The sequence below is a fragment of the Ranitomeya variabilis genome, chromosome 4 (assembly GCF_051348905.1).
Source record: "Ranitomeya variabilis isolate aRanVar5 chromosome 4, aRanVar5.hap1, whole genome shotgun sequence".
Taxonomy (NCBI): Eukaryota; Metazoa; Chordata; class Amphibia; order Anura; family Dendrobatidae; genus Ranitomeya; species Ranitomeya variabilis.
In genome coordinates, this window is record NC_135235.1 from 271,805,594 (window position 1) to 271,823,078 (window position 17,485).

A 17,485-nucleotide genomic window follows, 5' to 3' on the forward strand; every position below is an offset into this window, starting at 1 on the left:
GACCAAATACTCAAAGTGGCCCTCGGGCGTATTAAATGCGGTCTTCCACTCATCCCCCTGCCTGATCCGCACCAAATTATACGCCCCACGAAGATCAATTTTAGAGAACCACTTAGCACCCTCTATACGAGCAAACAAATCAGTAAGCAATGGCAATGGGTATTGGTACTTAACAGTGATCTTATTCAGAAGCCGATAATCAATACATGGTCTCAAAGAGCCGTCCTTTTTTGAGACAAAGAAAAACCCAGCTCCCAAGGGAGAAGAAGATGGACGAATATGTCCCTTTTCCAAAGACTCCTTTATATATTCCCGCATAGCAGCATGTTCCGGCACAGACAGATTAAACAAACGACCCTTTGGATATTTGCAACCCGGTATCAAATCTATGGCACAATCGCACTCACGGTGCGGAGGTAACGACCCAAGCTTGGGTTCGTCAAAGACGTCTTGATAATCAGAGAGGAACTCAGGGACTTCAGAGGGAATGGACGACGAAATAGAAACCAAAGGTAAGTCCCCATGAATACCCTTACATCCCCAGCTCAACACAGACATTGCTCTCCAGTCCAAGACTGGATTGTGAGACTGCAACCATGGCAATCCCAGTACCAAATCGTCATGTAAATTATACAGCACCAGGAAACGAATAATCTCCTGGTGATCCGGATTGATACGCATGGTTACTTGTGTCCAGTATTGTGGTTTATTATTAGCCAATGGGGTGGAGTCAATCCCCTTCAGAGGAATAAGAGTCTCCAAAGGCTCTAAATCAAAACCACAACGATTGGCAAAGGACCAATCCATAAGACTCAGAGCGGCGCCAGAGTCAACATAGGCGTCCGTGGCAATGGATGACAAAGAACAAATCAGGGTTACAGACAAAATAAACTTAGACTGAATGGTGCCAATGGAAACAGACTTATCAAGCTTCTTTGTACGCCTAGAGCATGCTGATATAACATGAGTAGAATCCCCACAATAGAAGCACAATCCATTCTTCCGTCTAAAATTCTGTCGCTCGCTCCTGGACAGAATTCTATCACACTGCATACTTTCTGGCGTCTTTTCCATAGACACCGCCAGATGGTGCACCGGTTTGCGCTCCCGCAGACGCCTATCAATCTGAATAGCCATTGTCATGGACTCATTCAGACCTGCAGGCACAGGGAACCCCACCATAACATCCTTAACGGCATCAGAGAGACCTTCTCTGAAAGTTGCCGCCAAGGCGCACTCATTCCACTGAGTAAGCACAGACCATTTACGGAATTTTTGGCAGTAAACCTCAGCTTCGTCTTGCCCCTGAGATAGTGCCATCAAAGTTTTTTCTGCCTGAAGTTCCAAATGAGGTTCCTCATAAAGCAAGCCCAAGGCCAGAAAAAACGCATCCACATCGCGCAACGCAGGATCCCCTGCTGGCAATGAGAAGGCCCAATCTTGAGGGTCACCCCTGAGCAAGGAAATCACAATCCTAACCTGCTGAGCAGGGTCTCCAGCTGAACGAGACTTCAGGGACAAATAAAGCTTACAATTATTTCGGAAATTCTGGAAGCTAGCTCTATTCCCTGTGAAGAACTCCGGCAAAGGAATTCTCGGCTCAGATACTGGAGCATGTACCACAAAATCTTGTAAATTTTGTACTTTCGTGATGAGATTATTCAAACCCGCAGTTACACTCTGAAGATCCATTATTGTCAGGTGCACACAGAGCCATACAGAGATTAGGAGGAGAGAGAGAAAAAAGACTGCAGCAAGGCAAACTGGAGGAAAAAAAAAAAAAAAAAATTCCAGCAGACTTCTTATAACTCTCCTTTCTCAACCTGGGTCTTTAACACTTTATGGGCCGGTCAAACTATCATGATCTCTGCAGGCAGAGATCATAGCAAGCCTATAGAGGGACAAGCTCTCGGAAGATGGAACTATACTGACCATGAACTAAGCCTGCCGCGCAACTAGAAATAGCCAGGTAGCATTTCCTATTTATCGCTAGATGCCCAGCTCTGGCCTAAGACCTAAATAGCTAGCAGAGGGAAATATAAGACCTGGCTCACCTCTAGAGAAATATTCCAAAGAAGACAGTAGCCCCCCACATATAATGACGGTGAGTTCAGATGAAACAACAAACGCAGCAGGAAAATAGTTTTAGCAAATTTGAGGTCCGCTTACTAGATAGCAGAAGACAGATAGTATACTTTCATGGTCAGCAGAAAAACACTAACAAAACACCATCCAGAGATTACCTTAAACTCTGGCATTAACTCATAACGCCAGAGTAGCAATCCCTGATCAACGAGAGCTTTCCAGACACAGTAACAAAACTTCAGCTGTGAACTGGAACAAATAGGCAAAACGAAACATGGACAAAAGTCCAACTTATCTAGTAGTTGTCAGAAGCAGGAACAAGCACTGAGAGGCATCAGATAACATTGTTGACCGGCAAGAAACCACCAGAGAAATGAGCTTAAATAGCGACACCCACTACTGATGGAACCAGGTGAAACAGGAAAGAGGATGACAAGTCCAATTCCACAAGCGGCCACCGGGGGAGCCCAGAATCCAAATTCACAACAAAGAGGTGGGTTAGGGATGGGATAAGTGTGATGGTGAGGTTGGGGAGGAGGTGGGATGGGATCGGGTCAAGCGCACAGGTGGTGAGGTGCGATTTGGAGAGGAGACAATTAAGCCCCCCTTCAGGGATGTTGGATAGGTGTTGTGATTCGGTTCGTGGGCTCCCCCGGTGGTCTCTTGTGGTACTGGTGTCCTGCAAGCTTTGCCTTCTCAGTTCACCTGTTCCTATCAGGATGTGGGAGTATCCTATTTAACCTTGCTCCTCAGTCATTCTAATGCTGGCCATCAATGTATCCAGAGTGATTCTGTTGCATGTTCCTGCTCCCAGTTTTCTGCTCAGCTAAGTTGGACACTTTAGTCCTTAAGTCTATTTTTGTATGTTTTGTCCAGTTTGCACTTATGTGAATCTCTGCAGCTGGAAGCTCTTGTTGGGCTGAAATTACCACTCCGGTGTCATGAGTTGTCACATGAGTTAAGGTAATTTCAGGATGGTGTTTTGAAGGGTTTTGCAGCTGACCGCGAAGTCCTCTGTTGTATCTTTCTGCTATTTAGTTAGCGGGCCTCTCTGTGCTAAATCTGCTTTCATACTACGTGTGTCTTTTCATCTGCTCTCACCGTTATTATATGTGGGGGGCTGCTATCTCCTGTGGGGACATTCACTGGAGGCAAGCCAGGACTGTGTTTTCTTCTACCAGGGGTAGTTAGTTCTCCGGCTGGCGCGCGGCATCTAGAGACAACGCAGGAATGCCCCCTGGCTACTTCTAGTGTGGTGTGTAGGTTTAGCATCGCGGTCAGCTCTAGTTTCCATCACCCGAGAGCTTGTCCGTTTATTCTATGCTTCTGATGTTTCCTTGCCATTGGAAACCACAACAGTATGGCCAGCCCAAATGTTTAATCTATAGGCTGAAGCAGGAGAGAAAAGGAACTGTGTGAAACCTTTTTTTTTTTTTTTTCCTTCCTCTGAAGTTGCACTCCAGCTCTAATTGCAGTCTCCTGTTTTCCTCTCCTCTTAACCCCTGAATGGCTCAGACTTTATCTGTTGAAATATGGATCCCCAGAGTCTGGCTACCAATTTGAATAATCTTGCCTTTAAAGTTCAGAATATACAAGATTTTTTGTTACATGCTCCTCGGTCTGAACCTAAAATTCCTATACCGGAGTTTTTTTCTGGAGATCGATCTTGTTTTCTAAATTTTAAATACAATTGTAAATTGTTTCTTTCGCTGAGATCTCATTCTGCTGGAGATCCTGCCCAGCAAGTAAAAATTGTTATTTCTTTACTGCGGGGTGACCCCCAAAATTGGGCATTTTCATTGGCACCAGGGGATCCTGCGTTGCTCAATGTGGATGCGTTTTTTCTGGCTTTGGGGTTGCTTTATGAGGAACCAAATTTGGAGATTCAGGCTGAGAAAGCCCTAATAGCCCTCTCTCAGGGGCAAGATGAAGCCGAAATATATTGCCAAAAATTTTGAAAATGGTCTGTGCTTACTCAGTGGAATGAGTGCGCTCTGGCGGCAATTTTCAGAGAAGGTCTCTCTGATGCTGTAAAAGACGTCATGGTGGGGTTTCCTGCGCCTACTGGTCTGAATGAGTCCATGACAATGGCAATTCAGATTGATCGGCGTTTACGGGAACGCAAACCTGTGCACCAGTTGGCGGTGTCTTCTGAAGAGGCACCACAGAGTATGCAATGTGATAGCTTTCTGTCCAGAAGCGAACGACAGATTTATAGGCGCAAAAATCATTTGTGCTTCTATTGTGGAAATTCTACTCATGTTATATCAGCATGCTCTAAATGAACAAAGAAAGTTGATAAATCCTCTGCTATTGGCACTTTGCAGTCCAAGTTTATTTTGTCTGTAACTCTAATTTGTTCGTTATCTTCTATTGAGATGGATCCTGTGAAGGTTCGGGCTATTTGTGACTGGACGCAACCGACTTCTCTTAAGGGCCTTCAGAAATTTTTGGGCTTTGCTAACTTTTATCGTCGATTCATAACTGGTTTTTCTAGCGTTGTCAGGCCTTTGACTGATTTGACTAAAAAGGGTGCTGATGTTGCAGATTGGTCTCCTGCTGCTGTGGAGGCCTTTCGGGAGCTTAAGCGCCGTTTTTCTTCTGCTCCGGTGTTGTGCCAGCCTGATGTTTCTCTTCCTTTTCAGGTGGAAGTTGATGCTTCCGAGATCGGAGCGGGGGCGGTTTTGTCGCAGAAAAGTTCAGATTGTTCAGTGATGAGACCTTGTGCGTTCTTTTCTCAAAAATTTTCGCCCGCCGAGCGAAATTATGACGTCGGTAATCGGGAGCTTTTGGCGATGAAGTGGGCATTCGAGGAGTGGCGTCATTGGCTTGAGGGTGCTAAGCATCAGGTGGTGGTCTTGACTGATCACAAAAATTTGATTTATCTTGAGTCGGCCAGACGTCTGAATCCTAGACAGGCGCGCTGGTCGTTGTTTTTCTCCCGGTTTAATTTTGTGGTTTCGTATCTGCCAGGTACTAAGAATGTGAAGGCGGATGCCCTTTCTAGGAGTTTTGAACCTGATTCCCCTGGTGATTCTAAACCTACGGGTGTACTTAAGGATGGGGTGATATTGTCTGCTGTCTTCCCAGACCTGCGACGTGCTTTACAAGAGTTTCAGGCGGATCGGCCTGATCGTTGTCCGCCTGGTAGATTGTTTGTGCCGGATGAGTGGACCAATAGAGTCATCTCGGAGGTTCATTCTTCTGCGTTGGCAGGTCATCCGGGAATTTTTGGTACCAGAGATTTGGTGGCTAGGTCCTTCTGGTGGCCTTCCCTGTCTCGGGACGTGCGTACTTTTGTGCAGTCTTGCGATGTTTGTGCTCGGGCCAAGCCTTGTTGTTCTCGTGCCAGTTCTGCCACTTTGGTCTCCCCTTTCTTTTGCAATTCAGGGTTCCATCCTCGTTTTTCATCTGGTCAGGTGGAGTCTTCGGATTGTCCTGGAGTGGATACCATGGTGGATAGGTTGCATCGTATTTGGGGGCAGGTGGTGGACAATTTGGAGTTGTCCCAGGAGAGGACTCAACGTTTTGCTAATCGCCATCGTCGTGTTGGTCCTCGTCTTCGTGTTGGGGACTTGGTGTGGTTGTCCTCCCGTTTTGTCCCTATGAGGGTCTCTTCTCCTAAGTTTAAGCCTCGGTTCATCGGTCCTTATAAGATTTTGGAAATTCTTAACCCTGTGTCTTTTCGTTTGGACCTCCCAGCATCCTTTGCTATCCATAATGTCTTCCATCGGTCATTATTGCGGAGGTATGAGGTACCACTTGTGCCTTCTGTTGAGCCTCCTGCTCCTGTGCTGGTTGAGGGTGAATTGGAGTACGTGGTGGAGAAAATCTTGGACTCCCGTGTTTCCAGACGGAGACTTCAATATCTGGTGAAATGGAAGGGCTACGGTCAAGAGGATAATTCTTGGGTTACAGCTTCTGATGTTCATGCTTCTGATTTGGTCCGTGCCTTTCATAGGGCTCATCCAGATCGCCCTGGTGGTTCTTGTGAGGGTTCGGTGCCCCCTCCTTAAGGGGGGGGTACTGTTGTGATTCGGTTCGTGGGCTCCCCCGGTGGTCTCTTGTGGTACTGGTGTCCTGCAAGCTTTGCCTTCTCAGTTCACCTGTTCCTATCAGGATGTGGGAGTATCCTATTTAACCTTGCTCCTCAGTCATTCTAATGCTGGCCATCAATGTATCCAGAGTGATTCTGTTGCATGTTCCTGCTCCCAGTTTTCTGCTCAGCTAAGTTGGACACTTTAGTCCTTAAGTCTATTTTTGTATGTTTTGTCCAGTTTGCACTTATGTGAATCTCTGCAGCTGGAAGCTCTTGTTGGGCTGAAATTACCACTCCGGTGTCATGAGTTGTCACATGAGTTAAGGTAATTTCAGGATGGTGTTTTGAAGGGTTTTGCAGCTGACCGCGAAGTCCTCTGTTGTATCTTTCTGCTATTTAGTTAGCGGGCCTCTCTGTGGTAAATCTGCTTTCATACTACGTGTGTCTTTTCATCTGCTCTCACCGTTATTATATGTGGGGGGCTGCTATCTCCTGTGGGGACATTCACTGGAGGCAAGCCAGGACTGTGTTTTCTTCTACCAGGGGTAGTTAGTTCTCCGGCTGGCGCGCGGCATCTAGAGACAACGCAGGAATGCCCCCTGGCTACGTCTAGTGTGGTGTGTAGGTTTAGCATCGCGGTCAGCTCTAGTTTCCATCACCCGAGAGCTTGTCCGTTTATTCTATGCTTCTGATGTTTCCTTGCCATTGGAAACCATAACAGATAGGGAGGTTATGGGGTTGGGGCATTGGTCTGGTATACAAAGGGGTTGTGGTGGTTGAACAATGAAGACTTGCCTTGTCTGGTCGATCTTATTTTTAAAGTGTGTGACAAAGTCCTCAGCAGAGATGAGGGAGGTTGGAGGGGGCAGTGGGGGGCGGAGGAGGGAGTCAAAGGTTTTGAATAACTGTTTGGGGTTGTAGGATCGGGAAGATACGAGGGTTGTGAAGTAGGCCTGTTTAGCAGAGGTGAGAGCAGATTTAAAAGCGAGTGTTGCCTGTTTGAATGCAGTGAAGTCGTCTTACGGATGTGTTTTCTTCCAACGCCGCTCCGCAACCCTGGACACTTGCCGAAGCTTTTTAGTGGTGTTATTGTGCCAAGGTTGTCTATTGATACGTCGCACTCTGCCATGGATGAGAGGGGCAACCATGTCAATAGCTGATGCGAGAGTGGCATTGTAGTAAGCAGTGTCAGTGTCTGTGTCATGGAGTAAAGATATGGATGCCAGTGGTAGGATAGAGTCAGAGAGTGTGTGGGTGTCTAGGTGTGCAAGGTTTCTGCGGGGGTGCGCATGTTGCTGGACATGGATGACCAGTGAGGAGGACAGGGATGAGAAGGTGAGCAGATGGTGGTCGGATAGAGGGAGAGGAAAGGTGGTGAAGTTAGATAGAGAGCAGAGACAGGTGAATACCAGGTCTAATGTATGTCCGTCTGTGGGTGGCTGCGGAGGACCACTGAGTAAGTCCAAAGGATGAGGTAAGGGACAAAAGTTTGGAGGCTGCTGACTGAAGAGTATCAATGGGGATGTTGAAGTCACCCATGATGATGGTGGGAATGTCAGTAGAGAGAAAGTGAAGCAGCCAGGTGGAGAATTGGTCAATAAAGGCAGTGGCTGGGCCTGAAGGTCGGTATATGACAGCCACTTGGGGGTTGGAGGGAGAGTAGATGCGGACAGAATGGACTTCAAAAGAGGGGAGGATAAGGGAGAGTAGAGGTGGGATTGGGTTAAAGGTGCAGTTAGAAGAAAGGAGAAGACCCACTCCTCCACCATGTTTGTTGCCGGGACAAGGGGTGTGGGTGAAGTGGAGGCCTCCATAACACAGTGCAGCAGGGGAGGCGGTGTCAGACGGTGTTAGCCATGTTTCTGTGAGGCCAAGGAAGGCAAGATTGCGAGAGAGAAAAAGTTAATGTTTATTAGTTAATAGATAAGAACATTTTAAAATTTCAGGAATGGATAGTGGAATAAAGGCATAAATGCTAATAAAAGATGCAAAGTAGCAGTAAGGTAGAAGATAAAGATTTTTTTACACCAATTGCAGGATTTCATTAACATGATTATGGAGTAATTTCCAACAATTAAAGTTAAAGTGGTAGTGCCTGTCAGTTTCAAAACCAAAAATATTATTCAAAAATTACTCGCAAAGGGAATCTATCAAAAGATAATACTATAATGTCCCTGTGCATTATTGTGAGAGCACAGGAAGAGTAGTTAGGAATGATATGAAGCACTGGCATTTTACATGTAATGCTGTTCCCATTGGTTTCCCATCCACTTTTTATATATCTTATTGGGTCTGGGTGCTTTTTGCACCTTTGATTCACACTGTCCTTCTTTGTCATTTTCATTGTATCTGTGTGTTTACAGCGGTGTTTTAATGTATGTGCTGAATAAAATTGGTTACGTTTTATTTTGGACTTTCTTTGTTTCTCTGTTGTATTTCTTGATGGACATGGTGGTTTCCCAACTTTTTCCCAACTTTGTAATGGCAAAAGAAATACAGATGATTCCAGCAGCATTTCAAATGTTTTTACTCACTGGAAGGTAAAATGATTGATGGTTAGAGAATCTCATTAAAAAGCAACAGGCTTGAACATTGTTAGGTGGTTAGTATACAATAATGATCTAACATTGGTGACACTTTGCTTGTGCTTATGATAGTCTGCTGACAAACACCTCAGCAGCTCATCCTTCACTTAGAAATGCTTTTTTTTCACAACACTGCACAGCACATATACATATTGCTGGTCACATCCCCTTCTCATGGTCATATATCTTGGCAGCAATGTCACAGTTACTCATCCACAGATATGTACCTCAGAATGTCTGTTGTGGAACTTCTCTTCACACTCAAACTTAGCATTCCAACACTACTTTTGTGGCAAGCAACACAGTCAGAAAAAAAAAAACTGTGTTCTCTCAGCAGCTGCAAACTTCATGCTATCAGTGTACACGCTCTTCATTCACCACTCACAGACATAAGTCTCTCTAGCTTCACTGGTGGCAATCCTTGTCCTAAAGGGTTCTGTAATAGTGCCCCTCTCATTCACTTGGGTTAATCTCTTCCACCTGGGAAAAACAACAACTACTGCAGAGCAGACTGACATTTCTAACATGCTTCTTTTAAGCCCTAATAAGTCCATGGTTTGGCAAATCCTTTGTCAAGTGTCACTCACTACCTATTTCCTAGCTTTGTACCTTGCAGACATTTTCTGCTTGGCTGTCTTCTATTAAATGTGCTTGGCTTCTCGTCTTTGTATCTCTCTCCGCAAGGAGAAACGATACTTCTTGTATCTCTCTTTGGGAAACCTACACCGGAGAATGTAGCTCTCTGTACACATCCAGGAAGGTGGGATAACATGCTAATGGTAATAATTATGTACTTCCAAATACTCAGCATTTCACAGAGCAGCTCAGTGTGCTAACTTTTTATACTTTGCATTAACCACTTTAAAACTTCACTCCTGTTGCTAACTGGCACTCTGGGCATTTTGTACAATGGGAGCGTCTCCCACAAAACAAATTGATTCACACGTACATCACATATACTATTTGTCCTTGGATCTGTTGAATAGTTGTCACAGCAAACATATAAAGATACGGCCTAGTAAAACACATTGCACTGAATATAACAGCATATATGTCATTATCATGGGGTCAGTTTAGTAAACCAGAAATTTAGGCAACCAAGTGGCATCCCAACAATGAGACCAAGAACAACCCGATCCTCTGGCAGCATCTGTCAGAAACTGGCTGTATGATTTCAGACATCTATGCATGTAAAACATAAGCTAAAAACCTCCAGGGACCAAGCTGTACCAGCTGTCTTTGAGTGAGAGGTCTCTCCCTGAGTGCATGTATAGGGAGCGACCTGTCAGTTATTGCCACAGAGTGTGGCAAAGCTATCAGGACCCGCTTTTCCAACTTTTTTAAAGTTTGTTTTTCTTTAAAATTCCGCAACATTTCAGAGTCAAACATACATGACTGAAATCATGCAGTCAATGTCTGATACATACTTCCCGCGGATCGGTCTGCAGATTTCCGCTGTCAGGTTTCCTTTAAGTTATTGCAAAAAAATTTGAGGGAAAAATTCACCTTTAATTTTGCTTTGAACTTCGCCCTTTGCCATGTAAAATGGTTAAAATCCATTGCACATCCACATCATAATAAGAAAATTTGCATCATGACTCAAGTCCCCATCACAAAAATAAGGTAAAAGTGAGTAAATATCTACAATTATAGGGGGTGCAGAAGAGCTTTAGTAATGGCAACAATGGGCTCGGGGCTTTGAATTATTCCTATGACTCCTATACTAGAACTCATAGTGAACTTTCTTCAATTTGTAGTTATCGAATTCTTTCTATAAAATCAGTGCCAAAATCAGCAATAATATAAGACTTGGATTCAGTTTTAGAATCACGTGTTGTTTGAACTCTGACAGTTTTATTGATGAAATGTTCCAATTGTAAATGCTAGAAGCCAAATAATTTATTGCATAACGTGTGCGTTGGAGTCACTGCATCAGAAAAGACAAATGAAAACTTTACAATCACAAGGCAAAGTCGAAAAGTTTGCAGTTATTCCTACGCAGAGAACGCAGAGGAGCAGAGGTAAGAGACACTGAGACATTACAGAAGCTCCAGAGCGCACAAGGGCTTCCAGTAGAAACTTTTTTATTGTCTAAGTGCGTTTATAAGTATTTACTACTCGATAAGGGGAGTGGTGCAAGCTCAAACCGTGTAGGTTTTTCTTCTGATCCCTGAGTCAATTTTTTTGTAGAATTGTGATGGTTCTGGACCACCCAGGTGGAGACCGAATCAACTCCCAGAGACATAGACTAGTGGTGAGGATTCACCTTCATGCCTTTCTGCAGCACTGAAGAGGGTTCATTAATTAAGCACCTAATTAATGTTGTATAAATCAAATTTTGCCATCAAAGGTGTAAATTAATTTTTTCACCATCCTATAGTGACTAGAGGGTTTTTCCTGTGATTTTTTTTTGGGGTAGGGGACTTTATATGGAAGTTGGAATGGTGTAATTTAAAACTACATATTACAGTAGTTATGGCAAAAATTTACCATGGCTGGAAGAGGTTAAAGGGGTTATTTAACACTAGAAAAATAAATTGCCAAATAGCTATATTTGTATAAACCTGAGAAAATAGAACTTAAAAAAGGGTATGTTCACATATGGTATTTTTGCATAATGTTTTCTTTGCTTTTCTTTTTTCTTTGTGGCAATATCGCTGCACTTTTACGTTTCAGCAAAGTGAATGAAATTTCTAAAATCTCATAAACACACTGCTATTCATTTTGTTTTGCAATTTATTGAATACACAGCATATCAATTATTTGGGCTTGTTCACATATAGTGATTTTTTTTACATGCTTTTTTTTACCCACCCGTTTTTACCTAGGAAAATGCAACGTGTGAACTTGCCAGAGATTAAAGGATGCTCTTCGGTGGCAATGTTTTTCTAATGCTAAAATATACTGCATGCACAAATGATTTGTTGGTGATAAAGGGTTAGTATCGTATTTTACAATCAGGTAAATTTCTGAAGCATCTACAGAGAATCTGAGGACAGATCACCATGGCCGCCCTTTTTAGCTCTCCGCAAACCTACATTGATGAATTTAACTCCAAAGATTACTTCGAGACGTACTACGCCGCAGGGTCAGGAATGATGATTGGAGAATGGACAGATTTTGTTATGCGAAATCTACATGAAACTTTCACAATAGGTAAATAATTAATTCAAATGTATTTTATAATTACATGTGTTCATTTTAATTAATTAATAAGCTTCAATTCCATCATTTATATTGTAATTATGCTACAATTATTTGGTTTACTGAAGTATTTTCTGACCGCAGCATCAGTAGTTAGTCTCTGTTAAACTTTCTAGTTCCATTGGCACTCGCAAATACATATGCTATAGGACAAAAGTATGTGCCCCCTCCATATTACACTAATGAGAGCTTTATAACCTCCCATTCTACATCAATAGACATTAATATAGAGTCAGATCCTCTGCAGATTTTTTACAAGATTTTGGAGGTGCCTACTGTAACTTTTGCCACATCATCCAGATAGAGAAGTGCGATCTGTCACTGCACAGGACACGTCTCCTCCAGAGTCCAGTGGTAACGACTTTACACCACTCCATCTTATGCGCGGCATTGTGCTTGGTGATGTATGGCTGCATGCAGCTGCTCGGCCACGAAGCTTCTGGCGGGGAGCAATGTTTGTGCTGATATTAATAGCAGAGGAGGTCTGGACTCTGCAGTCATGGAGTCAGCAGAGCAATGGTGACTTTCCTTCCCTCTGCTCCTTAGCACTTGCCCCCCCCCCCCCCCGCTCTGTAACGTTATGGGATCTCCACTTCATGGCTGAGTTGCTGCAGTTCCTTCCACTTCTCTTTAATATCAGTGGCTCCTATTACAGGAAATTGCTGGTATCAGTGGACTCTGCACCACCAACCGTTCTGTAAGGGCATGTACCATGGTGGGGGCTGGAGGTTATATACTGCCAGCCAGAGATTATACATCAGGGGGGATGAGGGCCGGATGTTATACCCCGAGGAGCAAGGGGCTGGATGTTTTACATCGGGGTTGAGGGGGCCAGATGTTATACACTGGGGTGCGAGCTGCCGGATGTTATACACTGGGGGCGAGGGGCCAGAAGTTATAAATCAGAGGAGCGAGGGGCTGGATGTTATACACTGGGGGTGAGAGGTCAGATGTTTTATACAGGGGGTGAGGTGCCAGATGTTATATACTGTGGGCAATGGGGCTTGGATGTTATACATTGGGGCGAGGATAGGGATATTATACACTGGGGGCGAGAGGCTGGAAGTTATACACTGGGGGCAGGGGATGGATGTTATACATTGGGAGAGAGGGGCCGGATGTTATACACTGGGGGCGAAGAGCCGGAAGTTATAAACCAGAGTAACGAGGGCCAGATGTTATACACTGGGGGTGAGAGGCCGGAAGTTTTATACTGGGGGTGAGGTGCCAGATGTTATATACTGTGGTCAATGGGGCCGGATGTTATACACTGGGGGCTGGATGTTATACAATGGGGGGCAAAGGGCCAGAAGTTATACACTGGGGGTGAGGGGCCCAGAAGTTATATACACTGGGGGCAAGAGGACAGATGTTATACATTGGGGGAGAGGGGCCGGATATTATACACTGGGGGGCAGGGGCCTGAAGTTATACACTGGGGTTGAGGGGACGGATGTTACACTGGGCGCAAGGGGCTGAATGTTGTACACTGGGGGGGCGAGAGGATGGAAGTTATACACTGGGGCGAGGGGCCGAATGTTATACACTGGGGCCGGAAGTTATACACTGTGGGTGAGGGGATGGAAGTTATACACGGGGGTGAGGGGATGGATGTTAAACACCGGTGAAAATGGAGCTGCATGTTTAACACCTGTGGTAATGGGACTGAATGAAAAACCTGAACGCAATGATTAAGACGTGTCCCAATACTTTTCTCCATTTAGTGTACAATACAAAATAATATTGTGGTATCATGTTAGCCAGAAAAATCAATGTAAATACTTGTGTCCCAAAAAAATTGAGAAAAGTATTCACGGAGTATTCTCCATATAGTAAATGTCACATTTACCTATTTGCAAAAGTTGTGATGTATACTGAACAATATACACTGTAAAAAGTGTCTTTATATATTACATGGACTAGATTATATGGGCATCTGTATATTACAACCATTTGTGCTCGTTGTAACATTCACATTCTTTCTAAGACCATGGTTATCAATGTGGTGTCGGTTCTTCATTGCTGTTAAAAAATTCTCTTCTCTTTTTGGCAAACTTTCAACTAGACTTTGCATTAAGCCGTAAGGGATTCTTGTGCATTCAGCTTACATGTGTAATAATATGATTGAGCACTCAAGTTGCGCAAAAAGGCACAAAATCAACCTTCCGGTACCTCCTAAAAGTGTTCAACAGAGTTCAGCTCAGGTCTCCACCAGACCAGATGTTCTTCCAAATTACACTTGGAAGACCTTTTTCTTTGGACTCTGTTTGTTCATTGAAATTCAAGAGGAAGAATCTGTACAATTTATAAGTTATATTTGCAAAAAAAATTATTCAACCTTCAGTTACAAATCAGGTTTATTAGCCAAATTTACAAAAATTTCTGCTGTTCGTAATAAACTGACTACCATTAGAGATGATGAAATATGCAAGGATTCAAAGTCTCTAAATTTAGTGTCTCTTATTATATTCTCTGGGGTTTATTAAGACCCCAGAGCATAATAAATGTAATATGTAAAAAATAAAAAAATCCTTATACTCACTTCACTGCTTTGGCTGCTCCTCTTCTCTCCTCATCGTCAATGATCCGGTCCTCATCCGATCTTCAGATGACCCCCGCTCGTGCTGAAATCCCCGCATCCTTCAGGTTGGGCTGGGACTTCCGGGTTTGACTATGCCAGGGAGAGTTCTGCATAAATGCAAGAGGTGACAGCATCATGATGTCATGGCATATGCTTAGAGTGAGAGGTCAGGGATTTCAGCAGGAGCAGCGGAGATGTAAAGATGTGACAGAAACCGGAGGCGTGATGGTGAGGAACGGATGAGCCGAAGAGGTGAGCAATAAAGTGAGTACAATAATTTGTTTTGTTTTGAACTTTTTCATTTTCATAGGTTTTTGCAGTTCAAGAAAATGGCAGCCAGTGGCCAACATTTTGATAAATCCATGCAGAAGTAAATTACAAAAAAAATAAATTTTAATTTTGGCGAATGCGGATTTTTGAAAAATTTGTATACAATTCAATTCCTTTCAAATTTATTCTCTCTCCTCTACTAATATTGTTTCTTCCTAACCTGACATTGTAAATGTTGTATTATCTTTTCAGGTGGCGTTAGAGGAGGCACCCTGCTTGATTTTGGCACTGGACCCACCATTTATCAACTCCTTTCGGCTTGTGAAGTGTTTGATAAAATCATCGTCTCGGATTTTCTTGAGCAAAATCGTGCTGAAATCCAAAAATGGTTGAAGAAGGATCCGGATGCATTTGACTGGACTCACATCATCAAATTTGTTTGTGAGCTGGAAGGAAATAGGTAATAATTCTTTTTTAACGATTACACCACCTTAATACATAACACAAATAGAAATACCAGTTTCGGCTTCTCTGGATTACACTTTGCAACAGGCGTTGTACAACATGTAAGACAGGAAGGAGACACCTAGTTACACTTTGGAATGATTTTTCATTGGTAATATATATTTTTTTCTTCACTAAAAAAAACTTTTTTCTCAGGTATCAATTACCATTTCATCAGCTTACAAATACCATGTTATAGCATTTTTTTTATACTTGAAGGGAGGATTATGAGAAAAAGGCAGAAAAACTCCGCAGTAAAGTGAAAGAAGTCCTGAAATGTGACGCTTTGAAAAGGAACCCTTATGACCCTGTCGTTGTGCCACCAGTGGATTGTCTCCTGTCTTGTCTTTGCCTTGAAGCCGCGTGTAAAGATATAAAGTCATTCTGTGAAGTTCTGAAAAATTTCAAAGACTTGATAAAACCCAGAGGTCACATTGTACTTATAAGTGCGCTGAATTCAACTTATTATTATGTTGGTAAAACATATTTCAGTGCAATGTGCACAAAAAAGGAGGAACTGGAAGCGGCCTTCAAAGAAGCCGGTTATGAAATCGAAAAAGCAGTGTATACTCCACGTATGGATAAATCAACGATGGAGGTTACAGATTACCAAACTAACTATTTCATTCTTGCCCGTAAATTAGAATAGCGCCAAATTTTTCAGGCACCATTTTTTTTGAGAAATGCTACTATACATGGTATATCTGCCTGCTTCAGCTTGTAATTATGATGATATATACAAGTAGTTATGTTATGAGATTTTGGGATAGGTTGAGTTTGCCAAATAACAAAACCAAACTAGGACATTTCTCCATTTTAGAGTTTAGATTCGAAGGACAATGGTCTAGCAAACATATAACTAGTCTGATGGCCACAGGACCAAAGCCTCCTACCTGCTATCAGCTCCGGCTCTGAATTTTCTTAATTGGTCAAGAATGACATCATGTCCACCTCGAGCTGCAACTATGACATCGCACCTTACCAACTAGTCAAAAGTGGAGTCTAGATGATGGCAAATAGGAGGAGGGCTCTGATTCGGTGGCTATGGACTACTGACGTAGCTGCCGGACTTAAATCATGTTACTCAACAGTATCCCACTCGCCAACACTATTAATAGAGGAATTCTTATGTGAAAGCATCAGAATATTTGGGGAGCTAAAAAAAATGCAAATTTGGATGGAAAATGGTGAGTAGATTTGACACATTGGTGAATGTATTGAATTATTATTTTGAGCTCCTCAGATGATTTTTTCTCTAAAAGAAATACAACTATATTACATTTTGCTTATTTAGTTGAATCTTTTAGGAGTATAAGTTTAATGTGTATAATACGTAATTGAATGAGGAACGCAACGTGGGGTCAACTGACTGGCTACTAAACTTTACACCTCTGTATGTTAATATGTAAAAAATGCTTAATACAAACAATAAACTTTAGATTTGAAACACATCATGTTTTGTCCTCAATATTTTCTGAAGATTGAACCTATTATTTTTTCTTAATTTCAAGAAAATGTCAAGAATATTTTGGAACAATATCATCAGAATCATTAGAATATGCCATATGGTTTTCCGGGTTCAGACTATTGATGGCCTTTACATTATTGGAGGATTGTACTATGAGATCATTTAAAATCTGGTATGAGTTTGGGACATTAAATGTTTTTCAGAATTATAATGCAGTATTCTAAAGAAGCCCTCCTTCCATCAAAATCTTTTTTTTTTTTTAATATATCCCAGTCATCATATTGTATAGCACTGTGTACTTACGATTGCTCATTTTGACTTTCTGCCCAGCTTATTCTTCTTTTTTCCATTAGTTCTATGACATCACATAATTAAAAACTGACTAGCTGAATCCTTCTAAGCTCTATGTAGAAACAGGAGGTCAATTTTCCCTGCATGAGTCATCACTGCAAAAGTCCCCGGCAGGAGGAAGAGGGAGCAGCTGGATCAGGAGTTGAAGAGGGGAATGATAAATGCAGGACGAGAGACTTCCTGTATCTACATAGAGAAAAGAGAGGAATTAGTTGGGTAGAAAGAAAAATGAGCAATTGTAAGTACACAGTTCTATATAATATGATGACTGCAATATATTAAGAGGATAAAAACTTTGATGCGAGGAGGAGGAGTGCTTCTTTAAGTATATCATCATGCTTATGCAGATTTTCCAACTCCGTGCTGTATACACTTGGATGCTTCTTGGATGAAGCTGA

The 17,485-nt window shown here is 42.7% G+C and overlaps 1 protein-coding gene across 3 annotated transcripts; it reads left to right on the forward strand.

The window, feature by feature from the left end:
- Positions 1-10,581: 10,581 nt before the first annotated feature.
- Positions 10,582-16,719, forward strand: LOC143764414 (nicotinamide N-methyltransferase-like). 3 transcript variants are annotated; one of them, XM_077249944.1, is made up of 4 exons: positions 10,582-10,730; positions 11,671-11,865; positions 15,017-15,224; positions 15,488-16,719. In XM_077249944.1, exons 2-4 carry the CDS (start codon positions 11,715-11,717, stop codon positions 15,915-15,917), a joined length of 789 nt encoding a protein of 262 aa, XP_077106059.1. In that variant the 5' UTR covers positions 10,582-10,730; positions 11,671-11,714; the 3' UTR covers positions 15,918-16,719. The 3 variants fall into 3 exon arrangements, with proteins under 3 accessions (XP_077106059.1, XP_077106061.1, XP_077106062.1); XM_077249946.1 differs by having other exon boundaries at positions 10,727-10,963; XM_077249947.1 differs by lacking the exon at positions 10,582-10,730 and adding an exon at positions 10,786-10,804.
- Positions 16,720-17,485: the final 766 nt, after the last annotated feature.

Bases quoted from the DNA above. Each gene is read 5' to 3' on its own strand.
- LOC143764414 (XM_077249944.1), top strand. From the start codon at position 11,715: ATGGCCGCCCTTTTTAGCTCTCCGCAAACCTACATTGATGAATTTAAC. The intron at 11,866-15,016 runs GTAAATAATTAA...TTATCTTTTCAG, and splicing joins ACATGAAACTTTCACAATAG to GTGGCGTTAGAGGAGGCACC. The intron at 15,225-15,487 runs GTAATAATTCTT...TTATACTTGAAG, and splicing joins TGTGAGCTGGAAGGAAATAG to GGAGGATTATGAGAAAAAGG.